Here is a 26,540-nt window from a genome sequence, read left to right on the forward strand (position 1 = left end):
CAGTCATGCAGTTTATGCTTGCTAGAGAACTGGCCATCCTTGTGACGTCTCCCATCTCACTTCCCATATCTCATCCATAATAGTATTCATGGCACACTTATCATGGCAAGTCAAAGTGCTAGGATTTACCTTTTTTAGTCTTGTGAGGTTACAGACTTATTCCAAGGATGCTGCTATTACCATATTTTGGGAGCTCCTTTAAGAAATACTTTCAGCCCCTGTAGTCACGACTTTTTTTTTTATTATTCACCTTATTCAGACTTTTTCTCCAAATGATTATGGTTTAAAGTAGCAAATCTAAAGTATTAAATTAAGGACTGAAGATGACCACCTTAGAGAATGACTGGTAAATCCTGAAGATTACTTCAGAAAAGGAGTTTTAACTTCCTAAGGTGGTTTGTATGGGATAATCCTTGCTTGGATATTTAAGTGCTGGTATATTTGTCTAAAATAACTTTTCTTCAGAGGGAAGGATACTGGAACAGACTGACAGCTGTGAGAGGGAAGGGAGGAGGGCCGGATGAAAGAAGGTGAAGGGATTAGCCAAAGAACATACATGCATGACACATAGACACAGACAAGTGTGGGGAAGGCCAGAAAGAAGGGGGGTGGAGTGGAGGCTGGTTGGAGGTGGGCAAAGGGTGGGGGAAAATGGGGACATCTTCAAGAGTGTCAACAAAAGTTTTTTTAGTCATACCTAATGTATTTTTAAAATACATATTGAAAGATCAGAGGCCGAAAACCAGGATTACAGGCTTTATTAGAGGAGAAGGACCTGCCGGGCTGTCTCGCAAGGGGAGAACAGCAACACGTGCAGAGGTGAACGCGCCTTTTGAGGGGAGGAATGGGAAGGAATGGGGGCTTAGTGTACTCGGCAAGCGCTGATTGGTGGCTTAATGTATGGTCCATATAAGGTACATAGTCACTCAGGTACTTAGGGACAAGGGCTTAGGGTATTTGGCAGGTGCTGATTGGTGGTTCAATGTATAGTCCATATAAGGTGCCTGGTTAGGTGCTCAGGTATGTCCAGGCCACAGGTGCAGGTTATGTCATACTCCGCCCACCAGTTGGGGGAAGGGAGGATCTATCACATAAAGCATTCTAAAATACACTAAAGGAAAACTATTCACAGGGTAACTTGAAAAAGTTTGGTATAACTCAAAAGTTATTCTGGAATTTGTGTTTGAGTCACTTTTCAACATTACTTGACTATTCTATATTACAGATGTGGAATAGGCTTTAGGAACTGGACTGAGTATACACTCAACCTATTTCACACCCCTAAAGGTTTTTCTGAATACTTGGTTACCGGCCTGCTTGCACATTTCTCCTTTTATGTCTTCCTCTCATTAAATGCTGCACAATATTCATTCAGTTTGTGATTTTTCAATGTTTGAATTTCCAAAATAAATAGGTATTTTCTTAGGTTTACCTAACTTAAAAAGAAGTAAAGTAATTTGAAAATTCACTTCAGTGGGGGGTAAAACTATTATAAATTGCTTACATCAATCACAACTTTTAGTGTTTGAAGTCTACTAACTTACTGTAAATCAATAAAGGGCAAAAGCTGAATATAGTGAGAACTGTATTTTTATTGCCTTTTATTTTCAACAATGATTACTTGAACTTAAAAAATAAAGTATTAACTAATGGTTATTGAAAAGCCAAACCTTTCCAGCCCACTTCATGTTATCTTTCAACCATTTCAGGGCAGAACAATGTTCCAAACTATAAACCTGCTCCTTATTAACATTGACCGTCATGTGCTTAATGAAAAGCTTTGGGTCTGATAAACGAGCAGCCATCATTAATCTTTCCACTGCAGCTTGATAATCATCCTTGCTCCGAGACTTGTTTTCTTCACATCTATAAAGCAAAGACCTCACAGAGTCAGAAACTTGAAAGGAAGCTAGATAGTTTCTTCAAGATATTTACATTTATTATTACTAGTTATGGCAGACTTTTTACTACATTCTTCTACTAGTGGCTTTCAAAGTTTTTTGACCAGACGATGACATAATAAGAAAGATGTTTTGTGTTGGGACCCAGTAGACATTCTTATACATAAAAATGGAAAAGTTTCAGCAAACAAGAAGCATCCTTATGACAATGTGCTCTATTTTCTATTGTCTCAATTTTAATTATGTGGTTGCAACCCTCTAAACTGATTGCACCACACAAATGGGCTACTACCGTGGTCTGAAAAACACTGATCTAGAACACTGCTAATAACCTCAATCTTCAAAGTTAAAAATTGCATAATTTTCATTATAATTCATAGAATAATATTGAATTTAATCAGGTTTGGAGTTACTGACATGTTTTACCTTGACACTGCCTATTTTTGACTATAAACATACTATGTAGCTAACATTTGGTAACAGAAATTATAGTGTTCCTTTATTAAAATTCTGGTTATTTTTCTTCAGCCCTGATTTAAGGTACTTCACAAAATGCTAAAATTTACTTTTCTAAAAACTTTTCTACTAGTCTCCACATTTCATAAAATTCGTATCCAATGGCTTTTTCCCCTATGGGATGGGGAGTGGGAAGTATTTAAAATAGAGATGTGGTTGTTATATTAAAGCATCACTTTTTCTTTGTGTATGCTGCATCCTGCTCTTGGCATCTATAGGGTCCAGCAGCAAGGCTCAAGAATGAGCCTACCTGCATTAACAGCACAGTGTGGTCCACAGAGTGGTGGGAGTGAGGAACAGGAACCCCAAGGGTCACAGAGAGGAAAGATTGGTCAAGAGCTTTCTAGTACCTTCTGGCTTAGGAATTAGTGCCTAGAACCTGGTAGACTGGGCATGTGCCAACTGTGTGCAGTTTTTGAAACACTTAAGGATGAATAAAATTCTTTCTCATAGAGGTTTGTAACAAGATGGGGCTCAGTATGATAATAAGAGAATATTGGCTTGGACAAAATCAAAGATGGGTCACAAATACCCCTAAAATCCAACAATGAGTACAGAGGCTGCATATATGTGGAGAATGAGAAGCTATGAGAAAACTATATCCTCCTTAGGATGATGGGGAGCCCAATGCCTCAGCCACTGCAGTGCACAGGGTAAATAAGGAAGCCCTCAGAAAAGAACAGAGCTAAAACGAAGAAAAAAAAAGCCAATTTTAGTTGGTTTAAAAAAGAAGATGGCCCTAGCCCTAATCAACTGTTGAACAAAACAGAAACAGAGGTATGGGTACATGGAACAGAATGGCAGCTGTCAGAGGGGAGAGGGGCACTGGATGAAAGAAGGTGAAGGGATTAGCCACAACATACATGCATGACACACAGACACAATGACAGTGTGGTGATGGCCATAGGGGAAGGGGCGTGGGGCTGAGTGGAGGTGGGCTAAGGCGGGGAGGGGGATGGGAACATCTGTTAATAGTGCCAACAACAAAAAAAATGGCCCTAAAATTATTTCCTAATTTGTTTTACGTATGGGCGAGATGAAATGCCTGATTTACCACAAATGGAATAAAGCAGACATGACATTGTACAACTCTGGACATAGGTTGTTAAATAACAATTCTCCACGGGTCCCTTGCATTTCCGGAAGTTTTGAGAGCAGAAACACTGACTCCCCTTCTTCTAGATTTCAATGATGGTTATATAATGAACAAGCTTGGAAAAAAAAGTTTCTCCTTCTGGAGCAAAGGGCAGGTTTGTTACAGCCTTTCAAGATGGAGACAGTGTTTCCCTGCAGAGCAGAGAAGCGGCATGCTTATTACCCATGATTTGGGTTTTCTAAGTTCAGGATTCCTCTGCTGTAATAAAACCTACTGCATGTGCAGGTAGCCTCTGGGCCCATCTGTGGGACTGGGGGACAAGAGAAAGAGATACAAATATGCAGATAATCATGCTGCTTGCTGTACTAGAAGTAATAAAAGTCCTGTGTTTCCAACCCAGGAGTCTGGTGTCATGCTAGAGTCCATGAAGCAGCTTGTAGCCTGCAAATAGGGTAAAATCTCAGAGCCTTCAGAGTTCTTGACATAGATCATAGAAAACACAGCTTCTTCCTTGCTTTTTCTCTCCTGGATTGCTCACTCTGAGAGCAGTTAGCTGTTATGTCATGAAGACACTCAAGGGACTTACGGAAGGGCCTATGTGGCAAGGAACTGAGGCTTCCTGCCAACAGCCTCATGAGTGAGCCATCTAGGGAACGGATGCTCTAGCCCCAGTCAAGCCATCAGGTAGGTGATTGCAGCTCCTGACCACATCCTGACTCCGTGACAGACCCAGAGCCAGAACCATCCTGCTTAAGCTACTCCAAAATTCTTGACCCATAGAAACTAAAATAATATTTGCTGTTTTAGCCACTAAGTTTTGGGATAATTTATATACAGTAGTAGATAGCTGAAAGAATATTCAATCTGAGGATCTGGTTTGTAACACCAATAAACTGAAGCAAAATTCTTGTCAGCTCTAAAAGAGGAGTCCCGTGAGATACTTATATTACAAGTATCCTGGGTAAGACCGACAAGAAATGGTATAAGCCTAAATTCTGGGACTTTGAACAAAATTATTTGAAGGAATACTAGTCTGGTTCAACAGTTACACTATACTATTTATGCATTTATAACAATATTTTAAAATACAGAAACTAGGCTAATTGAACCTAATAAACTATCACATATTTCCCTTTTAGATCTTTGTGTTGACCAAAAAGATAAATAACTTTCAGATATCCATCTAAAAACTACAAGTACATGAAAAAGGTTGATACCTAAAGAGGTCTCATCTCTTGAACCATTTACAGCATCTCTGCAGTTGTTGAAGTTTTTATTGAATGCTTTGGTTTTAAGTCTCAAATAGGTCACATTCTTAATTTAAATGTTACCAAAGTTTGTAAATATACACTACACAATTATATAAATATATAAATCGTCTACATCCTAGGAAATGTGTAGGGAGTCATGATCTGCTTTCAGGATGCAACTATAAGTTATATCAACCAACCTTTTCAAGACTATCTGCAGCGTCTGGGTAGGAGTACCAGGACTCTGAATACTACTAGCATTGGATACCAGGAAGATTTCAATAGTTAAAAGCATTTCAACCTCAGATAAATAAGAAGGAATCCGTAGAAGTTTTCGGTATAAATTTCCCTCTAATGGTGGATAGCAACTCAATGAAAGAGCACCTGAAAATCAAATAATAGATCAAACTTTACTATAGGTAAAGTAATTATAAGTGATAATTACTTACAGTATAGAATAACTTCACATTAGAAGCAGATTTATCTCACAAATTATATGGTAGTGATCTTATCCTGGTACATTTAAAATTATTCTTTGTACAGTGTTTTCAAACATTAAATATGAAGTGAGAAATGTTTAAAAAACTCTGAAAAATGACTTTTGAGGCTCATCATGACAACCATATATTTGAAGCTATAGTCAACACAACATAATTTCAGAATAACTAAAAAACCAGAATAGCTACTTGGACCACTGTCTTTGAATGTGTATCAACTGCTATTTGTACATATTTGAATGTCTGGTAGTAAATATTGTATAAGGATTCAAGGTTAGAAAATCAAAATCAAAACCAATATATCAAAAAATTGTTTAAAAATGCAACTTACTTTTGTAGTGGGTTCTGGCTTTGAGCCATAAACAACTCCTTCCTAAAGAAGTAATTAATCTTCTAAGAGAGGAAAAATCAATAGGAATGCTCTTTGAAATCATGAATTCTGCTACGGAGGATGAAATACCAAGACTATTGCTTTCTACACAGGCATCTAGAAGTTTATTAAAAAGAAGGCTATATTCCGAGACCTCCACAACTTCTGAAAAGAAAAAAAAAAGATAGAATGAAATTGGTCTATTTTAGCCTCTCAAACTTCTCTCTCTCACTACTTTCCTTTTCCCTTTGCTCCTCTTGGCATTTTAGGAGCCACAGTCACTCAAAGCAATCATCTTACACATTCTCTAAGTAACAAAAAAGCATTCAACCAAAGCAAACTGTTCATTCCTTTTCCATTGAAGACTATGAAAGGAAGCGTGACAATGATTTCAGAAGCTGCCTGAACACCTCTATGACCCCCACCTGTGACCGCATCAGCAGTGTCTCGGATGGATGACTACATGGTTTGCATTCTCTCTACAGTTTAGATCTCAGACATATATTTATCATGAGTAAAAATAAATCATCCCCTCAGAAATACTCACTTTCAAATAAAAGAAAATCCTTTGTTGGATAATTCTATTCCTTTTTATTCTTCACTTAGAAGAAAGTAAAGTCACTTTGGAGATTTCCAAGTCTTTTATTCCCTATATTCAGTTAGTTCAATCTATAACCTAGATTCTAGGTCTTCAATCACTTTAGGATCTTTTAGTGTCCAGGCCTCACCAGAAAATTAATATCGTTACCTTTAGTCTCTTCCTAAACATTACCACCAGAGGAGCTTTCCTAAAACACCAACTTTGATTGATGAAGCACTAAGGGGAGGCCCTCAGGTTAACGTTTCATTAAATGCTAACCGTCACTCTGAACCCACCACTCAAAGCCTTTGCTCGTTTCCCTCATGGACTCCCTCTTCCCGTGCATGCATGATCTGAGCTTTAGAATTCAAGAGCACCACCTGCCACTGCCCACATTAGTACTCTCTTTCTTTGAACTTGTCATCTGTTTAATTTCTCTACTTATTCCATGTTTACCTATGTTATAAGGTAATGGAAATCAAGTTCTATATTTGTTGAGTAATAAAAGGTAATCATTATTCCAATGCAATGAATTATTTTAAGATAAAAAGCTTGCTGGGGACACTTGACATTGTTTGCTGATGACTTGACAGAGGTAGGGAAAGGGGAATGATGAACTGCTAACAACTCAGAGATAAGCATTTCTGCTATTCTTTTTAAAAAATATATTTTATTGATTTTTTTTTAACAGAGAGGGAGGGAGAGGGATAGAAAGTTAGTAACATCGATGAGAGAGAAACATCGATCAGCTGCCTCCTGTACACCTCATACTGGGGATGTGCCCGCAACTGAGGTACATGCCCTTGACTGGAATCGAACCTGGGACCCTTCAGTCCGCAGGCTGATGCTCTAGCTACTGAGCCAAACTCGTTAGAGCTGCTTTTCTTTTTTAAAACCATCAGGAAAGCATATTCAATTTGCAGAAAACAGATTTTACACAAAACAACTTCATTAAAAATATATGCTGGAATATAAAACTTAACGAAGACAGGTGGAGAACTATTATTAACAGTTAAATATCAGATGGGCAAGAGATAATTAAGCTAGACTTTTAAAAAACATACCTTGAGAATTTTGAAAACCTGGTAGATTTCGCAAAACTTCAAATGTCTGTCTGTAAAGGCTCTTGGCTAAGATTTCATGTGCAATTGTACAGAGCAGATTGTGTCGATTGAGTACATCCAGTCTATCACAAGGCCATTGTGGTGTATCGATTATCCAGTCTGACTCTTTAAAAAAGAAAAAAGTACTAACACTTTATTTACACTATGAAAACTACACTAAGTATAATTACAACTAATGTTTTTACCTTTTGGGAAGTGACAAAACTAAAATATGTGTACTCAAAAAAGATAACCGTGACTCAAATTTATTAGAAACACGTATACAGTGATGATCATAATACCTTATGTTTTAATTCTTTATTTTCTTAATATACTAATCAGTTACTGATTCAGAAGTTAATGCTTATTTTTTATAGGACAAAAATGTTCACATTATAACATACTTGTAATAATGTAAAATAATATTTGTGTGAACAACTTCAACAATTTTATAATAAAGAATACATAATTAGTTTTGCTATTCTTGGGAAACAGCTTTTCCTCCTAATTTTAAAGATATTTTTTATCATAAAATATTTGATATGTATAGAAGAATGTCTAACATATGTAAGTTAAATAAATTGAACTCTTATGTGCCCATCACACAGCTTAAAAAAAGAGATTATCACCTATAATGCTGAAGTTCCTTATTTTTTCTTAGATCTGATGGATAGATGACACAAAAAATATACTGTGGTCTTTTTTTTCATAAAAATTGCATTGTTCCTTTATTTAGTACTCATTGTTTATTGTTAAGGTAGAATAATGCATTTTTGAAAGACTAATATATTTTAGGAGATTCATTTTGAAATCTTACCAAATTGTGTAGCTATATAAAAAAATCTGAATCAGTTGATTATTTTATAGCAAAGTTAAATGAAACCAATAGTTGGACAGTCATTTGGAAATTAATAAGCTTAATTCAATCAGTTCACAACTTTATCAACATAAATACTTTTATGCGAATCTTATAAGAACACTTACAACAATACATTCTCAAGAATAAAAGCTCGTTTATGGTGTACTTAATACTAGTTTTATGGTGATGGAAGTTCTTACTGCATTAATCCTCATGATTTCCTCTGTTCCATAGTTGGGAAATATTTCCTTTTGTCTAAAAATCTGAGTCAAAAGGCAATCCAATTTTCTATAATAGATACTCTTGATCCACTTACCTTCCAACATATGCATATTCAGTCAATACCATGAAGATTTTGAATGTAGGCACTGAGAATGAAAGACTAAAGACAGTCTGCATTGAATGAATTTCCAGGTTAGTCCGTGAGACAAGCAAATAACTATCCTTTACTATGGTGAATACTGTGATTGGGGGATGGGAGGGGAGAGATATCCAAACATATCCATTCTTGCCCTAGCTGGTTTGGCTCAGTGAATAGAGCGTCAGCCTGCAGACTGAAGAGTTTGATTCTATCAAGGGCACATGCCTAGGCTGTGGGCTTGATCCCCAGTAGGGGGCATGCAGGAGGCAGCCGATCAATGATTCTCTCTCATCATTGATGTTTCTATCTCTCCTTCTCCTTTCCTCTCTGAAATTAATAAAAATATAAAAAAACACCCCAAAACAATAAAACATATCTATTCTCCTCTAAATTTAATATAATCCTGACCAAATTTTCAACAGAACTGACTCAATACATCCCAAAGGATAAACAGTTGAGAATAGTAAAAAATAGTATGGAAAAGATAAATATTATCACCTACTAGAGGCCTGGTGCATGAAATTCGTGCACTTGGGGGGGTGGGGGGAGCGAGGGGTTCCTCAGCCCAGCCTGCCCTCTCTCACAGTCCGGGAGCCCTCAGGGGATATCTGACTGATGGCTTAGGCCCGCTCCCCGCCACTGCCACTGCGCTTGCCAGCCATGAGCCTGGCTTCTGGCTGAGCAGCGCTCCCCCTGTGGGAGCTCACTGACCACCAGGGGGCAGCTCCTGTGCTGAGCACCTGCCTCCTGGTGGTCAGTGCATATCAAAGCAACTGGTCGTTTCACAGTTCGACTTGCATATTAGCCTTTTATTATATAGGATTCTAAAGCTATATTAACTAAAAAGAATATGGTGCTAGCACAGAAAACGAGATCTCTGGGAGAGAAGTATAGAAACTGACCCAAGCAGATATAAGATTCTAATCTATAATAATCAAAGCATAATATGCTAATTAGACTGGGCAGCCGAACGACTGGTTGATCGGTGGCTATGATACATTCTGATTATTAGGGGGCAGACACTCAATGCAGGACCTGCTCCCTGGTGGTCAGTGTGCTCCCACAGCCAACCTCCCATGGCCTCTCCCCGCAGCCAACCTCCCGTGGCCCGGATTAGCCCCTATCGCTGGCCAGGCCAAGGGACCCCACCAGTGCATGAATTTGTGCACCAGGCTTCTAGTATATGATAAAAGTGGCATTTCAAATAAGTGAGTAAAGAATGAGTTGGAACATTTGGAGAAAAGAGATAAAGTTAGGTTCCCACCTCATATCAAAATTTAAAAGTAACAATTAATAAAAAAAAATTGAAAACCATATGGGTGAATATATAATTTTGAGATAGCCAAGAACTGCCTAAAGCATGATATAAAAATTATTAAAGATTTAAAAAGCAGTTTATGTTAAATAGAAAATGTCAGTTGGGCAAAAGAAAACAAAAATGCAAAAAAAATCATAACTTTTCCTAAGTGTGATATATACATCATTGATGGCACCTGAACTAATTTTAGATGTTACACTGTAAGTTTAATAATTTATTTGTGTATTATACAAATTCTAAAAATAAAAGGATCACATTCAATATAAAAATCAAATTAAACCTGTGATTTCATATATATTATTACTTATGATGAGAACATGTTGGCTGATTTACTTTTAAAATAATGTTTACTTTAAAATATAAACTATCCCTATATGCATTTTCAATTTTGACGGATACTTTGCCAGAAAGCTCCTTAACAATGCATGTGAATGCCCGTTTCTTATATGCACTCACAAAAAGCAAATCATCAAACTCTGCTCTTTGCTAGACTGACAGGTGTTCTGCTATTTTAATGTATACTTCTAAGTCTCACTACAAGTGAGATTCAGCCATTTGTATTTCTTGAGAATGGCCTGTTCCCTGCAGAACCCTTTCAAGACAAAAAAATTCTGGGGAGAACTTAGCATACTTCTAGGGGCCCTTCTTTTGAAGCAAGAATATTCTACATATGAAAATGACTTGCAATTAAAATGCTCATTGCAAAAGAAAATCTTGTACTTAAACTTATAAAAAATTTAAAGATAATCTCAAAATTGAAACATCAAAGTAAAAATTTTAAATCTCCTCAGACCACTCCACATCTCTACCACAAACTTCCCCTCATTCTCTAGTTTGAGAAAAACTAGTTGTGCCAGAAACTTTCAGGCAGAAATTTCCTTTCATGGAATGACCCAAACCCATTTTTATCAACTATTTTAATCTTTCCATTTCTTGCCACATTTCTAACAGAGTTTGTAAGCTCTTGCATTTCTCTAATTTCTATTTTTATAACTTACTCTTCCCCACTTAGCAAACCTCATTGGCTAGGTTTGTTAAGCTGAAGAAAACCTTTCCAACAAGCTCTTGATCATGAAGTCTACTCATGATGTCTGTATTCCATGATGTCTGTATTCCACTCTCGGCACTGAACAACCACCAATATGAATATGTATATGTGCCAGTATGTGTTTGTGGGTTAGTGTAAAGGTTATCTATTTGCTTTACTTGTGCATATATTCATCTTCCCACCTGAATTCTCAAGGTCTCTTCATTATTATTATTATTTTTTTTACATTTTTAAATACTCAACCAAGGATATTTTCCCATTGATTTTAGAGTGGAAGAGAAAGAGAGAGAAACATGTGAGAGAAGCATATCGATTAGTTGCCTCTTGCCTGTGCCCTGACCAGGGCCCAGGCCGGGAAGGAGCCTGCAACCAAGGTACATGCCCTTGACTGGAATCGAACCCGGGTCCCTTTAGTCCGCAGGCTGATGCTCTATCCACTGAGCCAAACCAGCTAGGCCATCCTTATCCCATTTTATCAAAATCTACTGGATGGTCAGGCGTCCTCAAACTACGGCCTGCGGGCCACATGAGGTCCGCCGAGGACATTTATCCCGCCCGCCGGGTGCCACTGCCTGTCCTGCTTAGCAGCCGACTCGTCCCGGGCCCGCAGTACGCATAGGAATTTGTTCATAGATTTTTTTTTAAAACTATAGTCCGGCCCTCCAACAGTCTGAGGGACAGTGAACTGGCCCCCTGTTTAAAAAGTTTGAGGACCCCTGGGCCAGAGTTACCATTAGAAACCATGCTGTGCTACTACTACCAAACAAACCTTAGTTGCTTTTGTTGGCTGAATTTTACTTTCTGCTGGGTGGATTAATTTACCAGGGAAAGTAAGCTCTGCTTATCTTCATTGGAAGTAATGTTTGCTTGTACATGCAAATATAGAATTTATGCAGATTGCAGGCTCTAAACCTGGATTGTCTGGGTTTGAATCTGGCCTCTACTCTTTACTTATGTCATTTGGGATAAATTGCTTCATGTCTCTGACAACATTTTTTTAAAAAATATCTTTATTGATTTCAGAGAGGAAGGGAGAGAGAGAAACAATGATGAGAGAGAATCACTGATCATCTGCCTCCGCACGTCCCCTACTGGGGATCAAGCCCGCAACCCAGGTATGTTCCCTTGGCCAGAATCGAACCTGGGATCCTTCAGTCCACAGGCTGACGCTCTATCCACTGAGCTAAACCAGCTAGGGCTCTGACAACCTTTTTTTATTCCATTAAATGGTAATTGTAATAATCCCAAACTCATAGGGCTTCTGTGAAGATTAACTGAGATAATCAAGGTAAAGAATTTAGTATGGTGCCTACAAGAATGTAAGAACTAGCTTTTCAACTAAGTTTCATACAATTTCTTCTTTAAAGCTAGGTTAACTTTCTCCTTTCATCTTATACAACTACCTTTCCTACCCACATGACCACTAGGGTTTAGACCAAATTATCACCCACAATTCAATACCAACTAAAGGCAGTGATTTTCAATCGGTGTGCCTCAAAAATTTTAAAAACATGCAATACCTGACTATTTAGTCAGGGGTACTGACCTTTTCCCCCTTACATTGTCAAATAAAAAATGACAACAGCCAACACAACAATAGCCATCTGGTGTGAATGAATTAAAATTATACCTATTTTTTGTAAGATCAGCAAAAAATATATTTTTTGGTGTGCTACAAAATTTTAGTAATTAGTTTGTGTGCCATGAGATGAAAAAGGTTGAAAATCGCTGACTTAAGGTAATTCATTACGTAGACAAGAATTTATATAACACAAATTATTTAATGTTTGCATATATCAGAACTTACCTCTTAATACCCACATGGCACCATCTATGCTTCCACTTTTTAGAAAAATTTCTACTGCAATATTTACAATTTGACATCTTGGTGCTAACTTCTCAGGCCCTGTAAGTCCTTTTAAACTTGTAAAATGTATTTTCAATTCATATAGCATATCTAAGACCTTCCTTCCCTAGAGTGAAAATAAAGAGCACCGAGTATCAATCATTTAGCGTCTTACAGAAATACAAAGCCACACTAATTATAGAGAAACCCATTATCCAATTTGAATCATCATTCTAGACCAGCTGTGGGCTAACTACGGCCCGTGGGCTGGATCCGGCTGTTCTATCCGGTTCTCTTGCTCTCCCCTCCGCTCCTTTACTTTGAATTTATATTAGTTCACACAAACACTCCATCCATGCTTTTGTTCTGGCCCTCCGGTCCAGTTTAAGAACCCATTGTGGCCCTCGAGTCAAAAAGTTTGCCCATCCCTGTGACGGACAGTTCTCAAACTGCTCCAAGACTCTACTTAAGTCCCTTCCTGCTCAGCCACAATGGTGGAAGGGGAAGGGAAGCAAGCAGGTCTTCGTCCTGTTACCCCTCACCCACCCTGGGGCCCCTTTCTGCAGTTCTCCCTTCATGTGTCTTATACATGGTGCTTCCCCTAAAGATTTTATTCGGCACAAGGATTTCATGCCTTGCTGTGGAAAATTACAATTATAAATTTTTGCACTTTTTTCTGTTGATCATCCTGAGGTCCAGGAGGGAGGCAAAGAGAAAATGAAGACAATTTATTATCCAATTCAGATAAAGAAAGATAGTGAAAAAAAGGCTAAGATTATTGGCTGAAAACTGTTTCTTTGACTGAACAGATTACTTCACGTAGACGACATAAAGATTATCTCTAGTCTGCACATCAGAAATTGGACATATATTATTTTATATTAGGGGTCAGCAAACTTTTTCTACAGTCAGATAGTAAATAATTTAGGCTTTGCAGGTCACATCTGATCAGCTGTGCATTTTCTTTGGTTATTGTTTTTAATGTCTAACTCTTTAAAAATTTAAAAAACACTCTTAGCTCTCAAGATGTACAAAAACAGGCTGTGGGCCAGACTTGGCCCTTAGTTTGCAGACCCTTGTTTTATGTTACACTGTTTTGAGTCAGATGCATATTATAATGTTAAGGTATTTTCAATTTGACAATATAAATAGTGCACTTTTAAGAGCTGCTTCAGTTTAATTTCAATGATTTTACTTTTATGTTCAAAAAGCTAGGTTTCATTAAAAAAACTAAGCTAGAATATCTGTTCTAAATAAGATAGTGAAAAATTTTAATTAAAATAGAAACTCACCAGCCTCTTAAGAATAATAGCCTATTAAAATTAAAATCTGAGCAAAATCAATCTGTGTTTTTAAAAACTGTCTTTTTGTTAGGTAGTCCTTAATTTCTTAAGCATTAAATGCCCAAGTTATTAATGCTAAGATCAAGCTTAAACTAGGTTGTGAGGCCTGGGACAAGGTACATTCTGCCCATCCCAGGCCTACTATACAAAGAGTACTAAGCCTCCTTTTTAATTATTTTTAATATGGAATGCTTCACAAATTTGCATGTCATCCTTGCATAGGGGCCGTGCTAATCTTCTCTGTATCGTTCCAATTTTAGTATATGTGCTGCAGAAGTAAGCACAGTACTAAACTTCTTGGATACTTCAGAGGCTGAGGACCTTCAACAATGATTCTGCTGTTGTTTTTAATTTTAAAAAGTTCATGACTTTTGTATGTGTATAAGTGACCATGTACTTAAATGTCATTGAACTCATTCAACTTTGAAATAACCATTTTACAAGAAGAAAGTAACAAAAAATACATATTAATAGTTGATGCAATAGTGAGCATACTCTCAACTGTCCCACTCTCTATATGTTACTCCATCCCTCAGCACTTACTCCCAATTTTGGATTTTCTTATCTTCTACTTAAGTTTACTAAATCTATAATCCTACCCACCATTTCTCAGGGAAATCTAAAGAATGGTAGTATAACATGGTCTGGAATCACTGGACCACTTTTATGGTGAGCTAAACCTCAAAGGCAGACATCAAGATATACAGTATATAGTATTCCAGAGCATTCTAGGAGGTGATTTTTAAGGAGTTCTATTAATTGCGAGTATCCTGGGTTTATCTTTAAAAAGATGTCTTGAACTCTTGCAAAATTACAATGTTACTCAGGAGCTGAGAAAATAAATTCTGAATTGAAAGTTGCTTCAAATAAATATATTTAGCACAGCTTCCTAAGTGTTTCCTACATTGAAATTCTTCCTAGTAGTCAGTCTGATGCCATCTCCTTTCCACATCTGCCTAATATAGCACCTAATAATTCACTTACTGGTCTGGGAGTCATTTAGTCACTTGTGATGATTATTAGCAAATTCCTAACTTAACTTATATTCTGTTCAAAAATTTGAAACTAACACTTTTAATACCAAGCCAAAATAAAAATTTAAGAAGTACCTTGGACCACTGCAACAGCTTGTGATAGAAGTATATAGCACTGATTCCGATTCTTCCCAGCAAAGTTTTATCTACTTCACTATTTTGCGGATCTTTGCTAACTGAAACACAAAGTAGGCATATGGAAGAAAGTGAAATAGTCACTTAAAAAATGGAAAAGGCAAGTTAATATGAAATTAATGAAATGAACACAAACACCAGGTGTTGGCAAACTATAGCCACAGGCCAAATCTGGCCTGTGGCCTGTTTTCAGATATAGCCTGTGAACCAAAAATTCTTTAATTTTTAAAAGGTTTTTATGAAAAGAAAAAAAAGTGACATAGATCATATGTGATGTGTGCAAAGCCTGAAATATTTACTATCTGGTTCTTTACAGAAAAAGTTTGCCGGCCCCTGATAAAGAATATAGCAGTGAAGAGTTCATGTAAAAATAAAATTTCAGCCGAAACCGGTTTGGCTCAGTGGATAGAGCGTTGGCCTGTGGACTGAAGGGTCCCGGGTTCGATTCCGGTCAGGGGCATGTGCCTTGGTTGTGGGCACAGCCCCAGTGGGAGGTGTGCAGGAGGCAGCTGATCGATGTTTCTCTCTCATCGATGTTTCTGGCTCTCTATCCCTCTCCCTTCCTCTCTGTAAAATATCAATAAAATATATTTAAAAAAAATAAAAAAATTTTCAAAAATATATGAATTTTGGTGACTTGTAATAGTGAAGACTGTTAACAATTTTATGATTCAAAAATTCAGGTGCTCCAATATAATTTGCAAACAACAGTTTTACCAATCTGAATAAAAAGAAAAATAAGAACATGAAACATCTAATATTAAGACACCAATTTTTAACCTTATATCATTAACCTAGCTTAACAATACATAGATGGAAAAATTTATAAACAGGAAAAGTATCTGAAATCTGCAATATTAACTTATCCTCAACATGGAAAATATTAAGAGTTTTACAATCCTATTAAGAATATTACATTACCCTAACACAAAAGACTCATACCAAAACAGTGACATTTTACCTGTTTGAGCAAATTCACAAAATGGAACATTTGGTCTCTCTTCTTTATAGCCTTTTGTTAGTGTTTCAGCAACACAAGTACAAAATCTCTGGAAATCTATAAATTTTTCACAGTCCATTTTTACCTTAAGGTACAAATTTCCCAATTTGGTCCAGTCACCTTTTTCCTTACAATACTATTAGAATTATTAAAAACACAACAGAAAAAGAAAGCTGTTATTTATGCAAACATATTATGCAGTAGGCATATACAGGCATTAAATGTACAGAAATTAGTAAGACTTAACCTCTGCAAATCTTAGAAACTTACTGACAAGTGTTACAGTATCAATAACATGCTATTGTATAGCTTTCCTGACTATTGCAGAGCCTTTATAAATTCTAGATGGAAATGTAAATTTGTTTTAATTATCTAGTTCCTAATGTATTTAATGGTATCACCCTTAAAATTGAACTAGACAGCCCTGACCGGTTTGGCTCAGTGGATAGAGCGTCAGCCTGTGGACTGAAGGGTCCCAGGTTCAATTCCGGTCAAGGGCATGTACCTTGGTTGTGGGCACATCCCCAATGGGGGGTGTGCAAGAGGCAGCTGATCGATGTTTCTCTCTCATTGATGTTTCTAACACTTTGTCCCTCTCCCTTCCTCTCTGTAAAAAATCAATAAAATGTATTTAAAAAAAAATTGAACTAGACAGTGGTGATAGATTTTATGGAATTTCTTCTACAAAAGCGGGCTCCAAAGTAAATTTTAGTAAACTTACTATCTTACTATTATTTTCTATTAAAAACTAAAATAGTTTTCCACACCAACAAAAAATTATTTCAAGTATATAAATACTAATTAAGACTAGACTAATAAGTACTAGATGAGTACAAAAATTATCTTAAAAAGGAAAATCAGCCGAAACCGGTTTGGCTCAGTGGATAGAGCGTCAGCCTGTGGACTGCAAGGTCCCAGGTTCGATTCCAGTCAAGGGCATGTACCTTGGTTGTGGGCACATCCCCAGTAGGAGGTGTGCAGGAGGCAGCTGATCGATGTTTCTCTCTCATCGATGTTTCTAACTCTCTCTCTCTCTCCCTTCCTCTCTGTAAAAAAATCAATTAAAAAAAAAAAAAAGTAAAACCATCCTGAAAGCCCTCTATTTCTTATACTCTAAACTAGCAGCTCGGTGCAGGGAGTGGGCCTAAGCCGTCAGTTGAACATCCTTAGTGCTGCTGTGGAGGCACGCTCGCCAGCTGTGACCTTGGCTTCTGGCTGAGCTGCGCTCTCCCTGTGGGAGCGCTCTGACCACCAGGGGGCAGCTCCTGCATTGATCATATGCCCTCTGGTGGTCAGTGTGCATCATAGGGACCAGTCATTCCACTGTTCGGTAGATTTACATATTAGCCTTTTATGCCGAAACTGGCTCTTTGACATCCCCAGAGGGGTCCTGGATTGTGAGAAGGTGTAGGCTAGGCCAAGGGATCCCACTGGTGCACGATTGGGGCCAGGGAGGGACATGGGAGGTTGGCCAGCCACGGAGGGGCTGTGGAAGGGGTATAGGGCATGTCCAGCCCATCTTGCTCAGGCCTGATTGGCCGGACCCCAGCAGCAAGCTAACCTACTGGTTGGAGCATCTGCTCCCTGGTGGTCAGTGCATGTCATAGTGACTGGTCAACCGGTCGACTGTCTGCCCCTGGTGGTCAGTGCACATCATAGCGAGTGGTTGAATGGTCTTAGCATATCATTAGCATATTATGCCTTGATTGTTTGAGCGGATGACCGGACAACTGGACACTTAGCATATTAGGCTTTTATTATATAGGATGCTAGGTGAGCGCATGCTGATCTGGGCTTTCCTGTCATTTCACATACTGTAGCCATCCATGGATCATGACAAGTAAGCCAACTTGCTTGTGCATTGAATGAGTCTGCCAGTGATAAGAATTAAAGGCTAAGCATTAAGCCCTGGTCAGGTAGCTCAGTTGGTTAGAGAATCGTCCTGATAAACCATGGTTGCAGGTTCGATCTCCAGTCAGGGCACATATAAAAATCAACCAACAAATGCTGGAAGATAGCTCAGTTGGTTAGAGCAGTGGTCGGCAAACTCATTAGTCAACAGAGCAGCAAACCGTGGCTCGCGAGCTGCAGTTTGCTGACCACTGGGTTAGAGCATTGTCCCATATATCAAAAGGTGGGGTTAGATTCCTGTCAGGGCACATACCTTGGTTGGGGGCTCAGTCCCCGGTCGGGGTGTGTATGGGAGGCAACCAATCAATATTTCTCCTTCACATCAATGTTTCTCTCTCTCTCTCTCCCCACCCCTCTCTTTTCCCATCCCCCTCTCTCTAAAAGTCAGTAAATCTTATCTTTGAGTGAGGATTAAAAAAAAAAAGAACCAATGAATGCATAAATAAGTGAAACAACAAGCCAATGTTTTTTCTTTCCTCTTTCTCTATAAATAAAAAAATAAAAAATAAATAAAATAAAGGCTAAACTCTAGATTATTACACCTTAACATGAGTTAATTTTGAAACTAATTATTTCCAGAATTCCTTTTTGGATAGTCTACAATTCTAGAAATTATGTTTGCCTTTCAAAGTCTTAAAAAAAATTAAACTTTCTTCCCCTTGATCATTTTTCTCTGTATAACAGCCACATTTCTAAAACATTTTCTAAAATGTGTTTACTATTCACAGTTTCTGAGCAATGATCCCAGCAATTTATTTAGAAAATAAGTGTCATACCTTTATTTCATTCAAGGCTAAATCTAAATCACAGGTCCAGTTCTTTTTAAATTGCCTCATTTGTAACCTTGAACAATAGAGGAAAGTCTTAATTAAAGTGTCATTTGTCCCCCAAAAGTCACTATTGCTCCTAATTCATTTATTTTACAGTTTATACCTAAGAGGCTGAAGGGAAAAGAATGCATTAATATACTCTAAAAATTCTTTAGAGCTAAAAAAATGTCTACTGCATAAACATCTACATCACACTATTTCCTCCTCAAACCATGGGCAACAATAAGGACAAAGGAAATCCCACATAAAACCATACCTTAAGCCTAACTTGGAAGTCAGAATGCCAAAGCTTCAAAATAATTGTGAATTAAAAAAAAAATTAAATCAGCCGAAACTGGTTTGGCTCAGTGGATGGAGCGTCAGCCTGTGGACTGGGGGGTCCCAGGTTCGATTCCGGTCAGGGGCATGTACCTTGGTTGCGGGCACGTCCCTGGTGGGGGGTGTGCAGGAGGCAGCTGATCGATGTTTCTCTCTCATCGATGTTTCTAGCTCTCTATCCCTCTCCCTTCTTCTCTGTAAAGAATCAATAAAATATATTAAAAAAAAATTAAATCACAGCACTTGATGCCCTTGATCTCCACTTTTCACTGCTCCACAAGCAAAGTCAGACCAAAACAAAAACAATGCAAAAAAACCCAAAATCAAAACCAAAACCAACAACAAACCTGTGGGGAGAATAAAAAATGGAAATACCAGAGGGATCTAACATTGATTTGAAAAAAAAAAATACCACTACAGCCCGGCTGGTATGGCTCAGTGGTTTAGTGTCCACCCCTGAGCCAAAAGGTCACTGGTTCGATCCCCAGTCAGGGCACTGCCCCAATTGTGGGCTCAGTCACCAGTGGGGGGCATGTGTGAGGCAGACAATCAATGTTTCTCTCTCATTGATGCTTCTATCTCTCTATCGCTCTTCCCTTCCTATCTCTCTAAAAGTCAATTAACAATATTAAAAAAACAAACCACTACAAAGACTAAGTCCACACTAAGTTTAAAAATGTTGAAAAAAAAAAAGTGTATGGGTAAGTAGAACACAGACCACACAGAAGGAACTTAAAAAGTTTATATGATTTAAAGAAGGCAATTTGAAATGCATAGCTTTTGGGGAAGGACAAAAAGCCAAAAATGAAAAGGAGAAGCACCCTTTGGCAACTGCAAAGAGGAAAAGAAGAAAAAAGGGAAAGAAAAAGGTACCATTAAACTAAGTGTTGCAATAGACCTATAAAAAATGCTCAATGTCACTAAACATCAGAGAGAATGGCTACCATCAATAAATCAACATGTGCTATTTTTATTGCAACAAATTGGAGAGAACTGAAATACCCATTACTTATCATACATCCACACAATTGAGTACTTAGCATTTATAAACAGTGATGAATTTCTCTATGAATTGATTGATTGATTTCCAAGATACACTGTTTGAGTGAAAAAAGCAAAGTTGTAAAGAATACTTTTTGTATGCTATATTTTATGTGAGAAAGAAGTGAATATAAAAAAATATATACATACTTGCTCAGAATAAGAAGGATTAACCAGAAACGAAAAGACTGGTTACTTCCAACGTGTAGGTAAAAAAAGAAGTAGAAGGAAGGAGGGAATGGAAATGGGAAGTAGGGATAAGGAGGAGCAACTCTTCTCACTGAATACTTTTTAGCACAGCTTTGACTCTTACAAGAAACAGTAATGTTTTATATATACCTTACTAAATAAAACCAACTAGGATGTAGAAGAAGTCCAAAACATAGTACAAACAATAACAAATAAACCTAAATATTACACAATAACCATACTGAATGAGAGTGGGGAAAAAAAGAACTACCTTAAGTTAAGGAATAGTATTTTGGCTGAATACTGTAAGGCAAAAGAAAAAAATAGCTTTTACTAATACTGAACTCCAGATAGTAATTCCCCTCCCCAGGGGTATAAGTTAGCAGTTCTGAGATTACTTTATGTGGACAGATAGTAGGATTGAATAAATGAATAAACATATTGTAGATAATGAGAATCAGATTTCTCACTGTCAGAAAAAAAATCTATACTAATAAAAGGGTAATATGCAAATTGGTCAGGACACCCTCACAGTAATGACCGAACAGCAGGCTGCGTGGGGCGACCAGGCCAGCAGGGGGGTGAGGGACGACCAAATGACTGAACAGCAGGCTGTGTGGGGTGACCAGGTTGGCAGGGGGACAGTGAGGGGCGACCAGGCCGGCAGGGGGGGCAGTTGGGGGTGACCAGGCCAGCAGGGGGGGCAGTTAAGGGCTACCAGGCTGGCGGGGGGTGGGGGCTATTGGGGCAACCAGGCTGGCAGGGGGGGCAGTTAGGGGCGATCAGGCCGGCAGGCAGAGGCAGTTAGGGGTGGTCAGGCTGACAGGGGGGTAGTTAGGGGCGATCAGGCAGGCAGGCAGGTGAGCAGTTAGGAGCCAGCGGTCCCGGATTGTGAGAGGGATGTGTGACTGCCGGTTTAGGCCCGATCCCTGGGATCGGGCCTAAACCAGCAGTCGGACATCTCCTAAGGGGTCCTGGATTGGAGACGGTGCAGACTGGGCTGAGGGAACCCCCCCACCCCCGTGCACGAATTTTGTGCACCGGGCCTCTAGTTTACAAATAAGAAAAGTCAAGGCTAAAATAAATCCATGGTGTTGGATTAGAATCAAGCTATCAGTATGAACTGTTTTTTAATATGCATAAAAATAGAGAAATATTTTATTATGTGTTTTATATACACATATTTCCTATACATATATTTACATATTTTCATATGCATATATAATACATATATTTCCTAGCCCTGTCCACTGACAAGACCTGGCTGCAATGACACTCCAACAGCAATGAGCCTCTAGCTCAGGGGTAGAATAACATAATTGGGAGGCTATTCTCTATGTATGTACAGTTTAATAATTTTTTTTAAAAAAAACTAATGGCCTTTCTTTTACTCAATACAGATATATTATGGTACAACTCTTATAATTATCATTATAAGTTTTTTTAAAGGGCTTTGGAAGGCCATAAGTTGAACAGAAAAAGCAGGCAGTGAGAAAAAGAATGGAAGAGAGGCATTAAAATATTTTACTTAGCTTACATGACAAGAGTGAAAGAGAAAAAAGAATTAAGGTAATTTATATACATATATGAGAGCGCAATAAGTGGAATGAAGTTGTGAACCAGAGGATAAGAGAGATTCCTTTTACACTTAATGTAGCAGGCACTGAGATGAAATCAGGTACTGAGAACGATCTGGTGAGGTTGGCCAGGAGAGTTGGCTAGAGGCAGCTTGACTAATGACAATGTAACGAAGACATGAACAAGAGATGGGAGAAAGGCTTAAGGCGTACACTGGGCAACTAGATGTTTGCACATGTAAACAGTGATAAGTGCTTTGCCTTCATCCTTTATAAGTCCCCACCAACACACACACACACACACACACACACACACACACACACACACACACGCCTTAATTATAATGATTTTTCTTACCTAGATTTCATTTCTAGAACTGCAGTTATTTCTTGTTTGGGAGCTTGTACTTGGTGTAAGAGTTTAACAATATAGCTAAAGTGTTCTGGGTCAAGCAACATCCCAGCTTCAACAAGCTGAAGAAGAGAGGAAAAAAAAATATTTTTATCTTTACCATAGTCATTTTATAAAAAAATGAAAGCGTTGAAAATCAAAAGTGTGTGAAACAACTAGGAGAGTGATGGGAAAAGTGAAACACAGACAAGTAGGATTAACACTCCTTAAAAAATTTAAACCATACTTTCTTCAAATACTTGGGAACCATAATAAGACACCCGACTTCAAGAATTTAAAGCAAAAAGAAAACTGACTTGAACTTTAAATTTGAATATTCTCTTGTTCTCCAAGTTATCTCAACTATTTTGTCACTTTACCCCTTATTTGGTGCGCATTCCACCTGCAGTAAAGCACTGATGTACACCTTATCCCTGATTGTAAACTTCCTGAGAAGTATCATACTGAGGTTTTCTACAACTCCTAGAGGTGATTAGTAATTTCTGATTAAAACATTTTCCAGGCAAGTAATTCTGTCAAGTTTTGTAATGTGGAACTAGAGGTATTCATTGAAATATTTGTTCATCTGCTAGAGTAGTTCCAATGCTTCCCAAAGAAAATGAGGGGTTTTCTGGCTATTAGGCCTATTCAGAAATGGATGGCAGGGCAGTACCAAATACAAGGAAGTATTCAACAAAAGTAAAAATTTTAATATATTTTTAGAGAGCCATAATTTTTTTGTTTATGCCAAATATAAAATTAATTCCTAGCCACCATTTTCTATTTACTTTCTTTGTTTTGGTCATGATTTTCTATTTGTATATTTACTTATACATTTATTTTTATTAGAAATGACCTCAAAGTTTTTGTAAGAGGAAATTTTTTTATAATCATCCTTAAGGTGTAGATATGAGGATAGTTTATGAGTCAGAAAGAAGTCACCTGAAGTGCTGGGAACTACTTATTTAAAGGGAAGGCCTGTCAGTCACTGGAGTCTGTTTATAAACCCTATTTTGGGAGAAAAGAAACATTTCTAAAAACAGAATTGTTCGGTATTAAAAATGTGAATAAAAGGCAGTTTAAGAGTGTAAGTAGAAATCATTATTTTTTTTTAAAAAAATCATTGTTTCTTTCTAAATCATTTTCTTTTAATTGATTAATCACTATCAGAGAATAAAAGAGACAATAAAATCATACCTTGCAAAAGATACCAATTAAAGCAGGTACAGCACTCCTTAATTTCATAGTTGCCACATACTCAAATATTTCTAATAATATTTTCAGAGCAGGCTGGATAAAACAAAAAAAATTACATTCATGTTCATGTCTTCTTTCAGTACATTTAAAGTGTCTCAATTTATGCTGAGAAACACAAGTGTTTTCTAGGAAGTATTCAACAAACGTGGAAATTATAACTGTTAAATTATATAAACAAGAATTATAATAGAGAAATTAAGTTATTAAAAATTAAATATTTTCAGGTTACTTACCAGCATGTTAACCATTATGCTGAGGTTCAATACCTGAAATACTTCTTTCAATAAGCAATGCTTGAGTAAAGAATTCAGGAGGTCATTTAGCACTTGTAAATCAAAGTGTATACCAGGAGGAAACTTTCTGTAGTACTCCGTAAACATGTTTACTGAAAATGAAAAAATATATTAAAGTCATTTGCTACTTTTAAGATATTCAGCTTTCCTAAATTGGACAATTTTTATATTTTTAAAAATTGAGTAGTAGAAATTCATTTTCTTAAAAGGTACATTTCCAGTATCAGAAATATTTGATGAAAATACAGTCAAACCTCGATTCTTCAATGTCCCCCATCTCAAACAGTTCGCTTCTCAACCTGACATCCCTTTCATGCTGATGCCTGAAGGATTAGTCATGCATCTCTCAGGGGACAAACAAAGGAGAGAATGGGTGAGTATGGGTCAGTTTACCACTATTAAAATCTCAGAATATTGTGCTGTGAATATTTTCGTGTTTTTTTGGCTTTTGTTGCCGTTTCATTTTTAACATTTCCTTTCTTTTTGTTAAAATTTCATTTATATTTCATGTCCTTTTTGTTTTTAAAGTGTTTATTTATAGATTAAACAGTACACTACACATGTACTGTATATACGAAAGGATAAAACAGGGAACCATTTGGGAGTTTGGAATGGATTAATTCAATTTACATTATTTCTAATGGGAAAAATAAGTCAGTTTTCCAATAGCTTTCTGGAATGAATTAAGTTAAAAAAATGAGGTTCCACTGTAATTTAAAGCAAAAGTTAATGGCAATGACATTTAAAGTCAACCAGGTATGTCAGGAACTAGACGGAAAACTAACTCATGTGCTATCCACAAAAATAGGTCCAAACTGTCTCATACATCATGGTTTCAATATGAACTCCTAGGAAGTCTCACTCCTAGGGAGTCTTTAGGCAATGGCCTGGTCATGTATGAGAAACTATATAATTTGGGGATGGATGCAGACTATATTTTGACATATACCCCTTCTTGTTGTTTTAACCCCACCAACATGTTGACCCTGAGGATATTTTTTATTTCAGCTTATGATTATGAACATTGTACTAAAATGTACTAATACATTGTACTAATACATTATGATAATACTAGAGGCCCGTTGCACGAAGATTCGTGCAGTAGGTCTTCCTTCCCCTGGCTGCCGGCACCAGTTTTTCTCCGGCACCCAGGACCCTGGCCTTTGCTCTGGCCGCAGCGGAGAAGCCAAGCCTCTTCAGTCTTCAGTTGTCTTCAGTCTTTGCTTGGGCCGGAGCCTTGTCTTCGCTCCACACCTGCATATGCAAATTAACCCACCATCTTTGTTGGGTTAATTTGCATACCCACTCCTGATTGGCTGGTGGGCATTGTGGAGGTACGGTCAATTTGCATATTTCTCTTTTATTAGTGTAGATTCAGCTTTATTCCAAAGTTTCTTTACATACTACAATTTTTTTCCTGGCACATATAGAAAAATTCTGGCTATTCACTTTGCAGTATCTGTATAGTTGCCTATATAAGAAGCAGATTACAGATAATATGGGAAATTCAATGTCTGCTACTGTAACTTAATAAAACTGAACCTGCAGATATTTAAAAAGGAAGGTATACTAGTAGTTGCAAAGAATTTGTTAGCTAGTGTTGTAGTCCACTAATTGACATGCATCCCTCCTTTTTTGACATTACTTTAAAATTTAAATTATTAAAATGTTAATATAGTTTCTCCTTTTATTTTTAAACTAGAGGCCTGGTGCATGAAATTAGTGCATGGTGCAGCCCCTTGGCCTGGCTGGTGATCTAAGTGTGAGTGTCTGGTGTGAAAGGGCAGGTCCTAGCTGACCTCTGGGCCCTGGGCAGCCATGGGCCCCTGGGTCCCCACGCCCCTTTCCACCTGAGTCATGGCACCTGAGTCCCCACATGGAGATGCAGTAAGTGCGGCTGGACGCCACGGTCTGGAGCACAGCATGGGCCTCTGGCTTCCCAATGGCACTGCACAGAAGCCGGGTGGGCAGCACACTCTCTCCCAGCTGGCCTCTCAGACTGGCTTCTGCTCGAACCCAGGGGGAGCCTGACTGGCCCCTGTGGTCCTGGTGGCTGCAGCCCAGCTCACCTGGAAGACACTGCTTGGGTGCAGGGTGGGCTCCTCATGGGTGCCCAGCACCTGAGCGCAGGGACTTCCCCAGTGTGCGAGCCCTGGCGTCCTGGTGGAGGGTAGCAGGGGGAAGTGAGAGTGAGCTCGGTGGATACCCCCCACATTCTCACTGCATCTCCATCCCCGTCACCCCTGCCCCCAGGTAGCCGGTGAGAGGTCATAGCGTGTTGCCGACACCCGCCATGTTCCACTTCGTCCCCTGGTGGTCAGCGCACGTCATAGTGAGCAGTCAAACTCCCAGTCTCCTGGTCGAACTCCCGGTCAAACGACCACCAGAGGGGACAATTTGCATATTAGGCTTTTATTACTAGTATATAGGAAAGATAGGATTCTCACTCAAGGATATATTTTTAGAGAAGAAGGGC

General features: G+C 38.1%; 1 protein-coding gene across 1 annotated transcript in view; it reads right to left on the minus strand.

The window, feature by feature from the left end:
* Positions 1 to 1,646: 1,646 nt before the first annotated feature.
* Positions 1,647 to 26,540, minus strand: part of TOPAZ1 (testis and ovary specific TOPAZ 1) — a gene marked incomplete at both ends in the record, with an annotated part of 44,610 nt that continues 19,716 nt past the window's right edge. Inside the window, 11 exons of the mRNA XM_080675541.1 lie at positions 1,647 to 1,866; positions 4,964 to 5,147; positions 5,592 to 5,795; positions 7,275 to 7,439; positions 12,707 to 12,872; positions 15,198 to 15,298; positions 16,219 to 16,393; positions 18,945 to 19,011; positions 22,482 to 22,597; positions 23,712 to 23,804; positions 24,005 to 24,156. Of these exons, the coding sequence (XP_080531667.1) occupies positions 1,647 to 1,866; positions 4,964 to 5,147; positions 5,592 to 5,795; positions 7,275 to 7,439; positions 12,707 to 12,872; positions 15,198 to 15,298; positions 16,219 to 16,393; positions 18,945 to 19,011; positions 22,482 to 22,597; positions 23,712 to 23,804; positions 24,005 to 24,156 (1,643 nt within the window). The remainder of the gene's footprint in view (positions 1,867 to 4,963; positions 5,148 to 5,591; positions 5,796 to 7,274; positions 7,440 to 12,706; positions 12,873 to 15,197; positions 15,299 to 16,218; positions 16,394 to 18,944; positions 19,012 to 22,481; positions 22,598 to 23,711; positions 23,805 to 24,004; positions 24,157 to 26,540) is intronic.

The sequence above is a fragment of the Plecotus auritus genome (genome assembly GCF_963455305.1).
Source record: "Plecotus auritus genome assembly, chromosome: 6".
NCBI classification, from domain to species: domain Eukaryota; kingdom Metazoa; phylum Chordata; class Mammalia; order Chiroptera; family Vespertilionidae; genus Plecotus; species Plecotus auritus.